The 3,607-nt window shown below is 36.2% G+C and overlaps 1 protein-coding gene across 1 annotated transcript; it reads left to right on the forward strand.

The window, feature by feature from the left end:
* Nucleotides 1–334: 334 nt before the first annotated feature.
* LOC146914261 (uncharacterized) lies at nt 335–2,443 on the forward strand. Its single transcript, XM_085717141.1, has 2 exons — nt 335–1,661; nt 2,151–2,443. The coding sequence occupies exon 1, from the start codon at nt 361–363 to the stop codon at nt 1,633–1,635; it is 1,275 nt and encodes a 424-aa protein (XP_085573267.1). The 5' UTR covers nt 335–360; the 3' UTR covers nt 1,636–1,661; nt 2,151–2,443.
* Nucleotides 2,444–3,607: the final 1,164 nt, after the last annotated feature.

Genomic DNA, 3,607 nt, shown 5'->3' on the forward strand with positions numbered 1-3,607 from the left:
ATTTGTTAAAAAATAAAAAACTGTTATTTTTAGTTTTCAATGTCTCTCAAAAAAAAAAAAAAAAGTTTTCAATGCAATTTTAGTATGGATAATTTGATGAAATGATTACTTGACATCATCCATTTATTTATGATGATAGAAAAGGATTACAATAATTTACTATTACAAATTTATTTATGATGATAGAAAAGGATTACAATAATTTGTATAGTATTTTTTTGAGAGAGGTTGAAAACTAGGTAAATATTAATATATACCAAATCAAAGATGAATAGTTAAGGTAAAGTGGGTAAGGAAAAATCTATATAAAGGGTGATGCTGCCTTCATTACAGCAACAAGAAAACCCACTTTGGGAAAAGATGGGGTCTCAAATGGCCTCTATTACTCTCACTATTGTATTGACAATAATCTCTCTTACCTTGCCATCCCAAACTTCAGCAAACAGCTACATCTACTCATCTCCACCACCACCACCTAAGCCTTACTACTACCACTCTCCACCACCACCAGTGCACTCACCACCACCTCCTTACCATTACAGTTCCCCACCACCACCGCCAAAGAAGCCATACAAATACCCTTCTCCTCCACCTCCAGTTTACAAGTATAAATCACCTCCTCCACCAGTGTACAAGTACAAGTCTCCTCCTCCACCACCGAAGAAGCCATATAAATATCCATCTCCACCACCACCAGTTTACAAGTACAAGTCACCTCCTCCACCAGTTTACAAGTATAAATCTCCTCCACCACCAGTTTACAAGTACAAATCACCTCCTCCACCGGTGTACAAGTATAAATCCCCTCCTCCACCGGTGTACAAGTACAAGTCTCCTCCACCACCACCTAAGAAGCCATATAAATATCCATCTCCACCACCACCGATTTACAAGTACAAATCACCTCCTCCCCCTGTTTACAAGTATAAATCTCCTCCGCCACCGATTTACAAGTATAAGTCACCTCCTCCACCGGTGTACAAGTACAAGTCTCCTCCCCCACCACCTAAGAAGCCATATAAATATCCATCTCCACCACCGCCGGTTTACAAGTACAAATCACCTCCTCCACCAGTGTACAAGTACAAATCTCCTCCACCACCAGTTTACAAGTATAAATCCCCTCCTCCACCAGTGTATAAGTACAAGTCTCCTCCACCACCACCTAAGAAGCCATATAAATATCCATCTCCACCACCACCGGTTTACAAGTACAAATCACCTCCTCCACCAGTGTACAAGTACAAATCTCCTCCACCACCAGTTTACAAGTATAAATCCCCTCCCCCACCAGTGTATAAGTACAAGTCTCCTCCACCACCACCTAAGAAGCCATATAAATACCCATCTCCACCGCCACCAGTTTACAAGTACAAGTCACCTCCTCCCCCAGTTTACAAGTACAAATCTCCTCCACCACCACCCAAGAAACCATACAAGTACCCATCACCACCACCACCCGTTTACAAATATAAGTCCCCTCCTCCACCAGTTTACAAGTATAAATCTCCTCCTCCACCTGTTTACTCACCACCTCCACCACACTATGTCTACTCTTCACCTCCTCCTCCAGTCTATTCCCCTCCTCCACCACATTACATATATTCATCACCTCCTCCTCCTTACCACTCCTAGATAATGGTTTACCATAGTATCCCATGGTATGCTTCTTTTTATGTATGACCAACATCTTTACGATTAAAATACTTTAACAAATACTATTTTATATATCAACGAATTATATATATATATATATATATATATATATATATATATATATATATATATATATATATATATATATATATATTATCAACGAAACACTTAAATAAGAGAACCAAAGTTATGATTTGAATAGTTTTACATGCCAACACATGCAAGTCTTTATCTAGACCTCACATTTTATTCTTATAGTCTAAATTTTACAATTTTCTTGGAACGTCTAAATTATCATACATCTTATCGTACAGTTTACAAAAATCAAATCTAAGCCTATTTTATTTCTATTTATAGTATTATATTGAAATAGAAAAAAAAAAATACAAACTAAAAGGAAAGTTGAGAGTTATGTTTCTTATTAATGATTCTCACTCGTATTGTTCTTTGAGTGCTTAAATAATGTATTTATGTGTTTGTATATACTTTTGTAGGGATTAAGGAATATTGGAAATAAAGAGAACATAGTGCAAAGAAGGAAGATGATGCATTTAGCAATAAGGGAGAAAAACAACGGAAGCAAAGTTTCCATGCATTTTGGTCTCAGAAAAAGTCACTTCGTTTTTCTTATTTGTTTGTATATGAATTATTATTCTCATTATTGAGTTTGGTTATTGAATTTAGACAGGTGTAATACACTGTGTGTAATATCGTGAATGCATTTTGTTTTGGAACCTACTCCTTTGGAAGGGGTTGGGAAAATAAAATTAAATATTTCTCCTTCTAATTCTTTGTATATTTATTGAGAAATAATTACAATATAATCAATGTTCAATCTAATTATTTTTTTAAGCGAAAAATAATGCATTTCATTGAAAATTAAAGGACCGATATAAAGGTGAATGTCAAAATAAAGCTGAGAACTTTTTAAGAAAAATAAAGCTGAGAACTGACGTTGACAAAGTTACAGTGTGCAACCCTATTAGTCTTTCTCCTATAAAACTCGACATAAGAATTATTACAGAATAATGATAAAGTACGACAACATCTACTTAAAATAGAATCTATATATCAGTTCTATCATTATTTGACAAGTTAAAAGAGTCAACAATACTCTTCAAATTTAAATTAAAAATAACTTATTTGAACTCTTCACGGATTTACTCAATAGCTGTTAATAAGCCCGAAGTCTCACCCTCACTCAATAACTTGCTTAAGTATGGGATGTTCAATCCAATTGCTATTATTTTTTGAACAATCCAAAATGGAATATGATATAACAAAATAAGTGGTTCATCTAGCACAAGGTGTGCAAAAGAGAACCACCCAAAAGTCTTACAATGTCAAATTAGAGATACCTCAACACATAAGGCACACGAAAATAAGAAGAAACAAAACAAGTTACAATAAAACACCCATGCACAGTAAAGGGTGTCACCACTATGTCAGTGTAACTGTAGGCGAAAGTAGTCAGACTAGCCTTTATCCATTGAAAAGACACCCTCTTTACGTTGTCTATTATTTGATGAATATCCAAGGCCTTCTGATTGAAAACTCGATTGTTCCTTTCCTTCTCGATTACCCAAACACACGCGAGCCATAACAATTTCATGAATGAGTGTGTAAATCGCGGTAACCCTGCTATGTGACTGAACTAGAAAAAGTGATTGTGGACCCTGTCAGCAGCAACAAAAGAGATGCCTAACCACCACAATAGAAATTCCCACACACACCCAAAGGTAGCGCAACCCAAAAAAATATGACCTGTTGTTTCCTCAACGTCGCATCCTCCTACACACCTGTTCTCGACATATTGAAACACACGGCGTCGCACAACATTATCTTTTGTCGGAAGTCTGTTACGAAGAAGTCGCCAAGCGAATAATGACAACTTCAGCGGAACATGCTTATGCCAAACATCATCAATCAAACCCCTTTCTAGAGGTTCATC

Source organism: Medicago sativa, chromosome 6, assembly GCF_051527215.1.
Source record: "Medicago sativa cultivar Bolivia chromosome 6, Bolivia_mono, whole genome shotgun sequence".
Taxonomy (NCBI): Eukaryota; Viridiplantae; Streptophyta; class Magnoliopsida; order Fabales; family Fabaceae; genus Medicago; species Medicago sativa.

Excerpts from the sequence above, each read along its gene's own strand:
- LOC146914261 (XM_085717141.1), top strand. The coding sequence starts at position 361 with ATGGGGTCTCAAATGGCCTCTATTACTCTCACTATTGTATTGACAATA.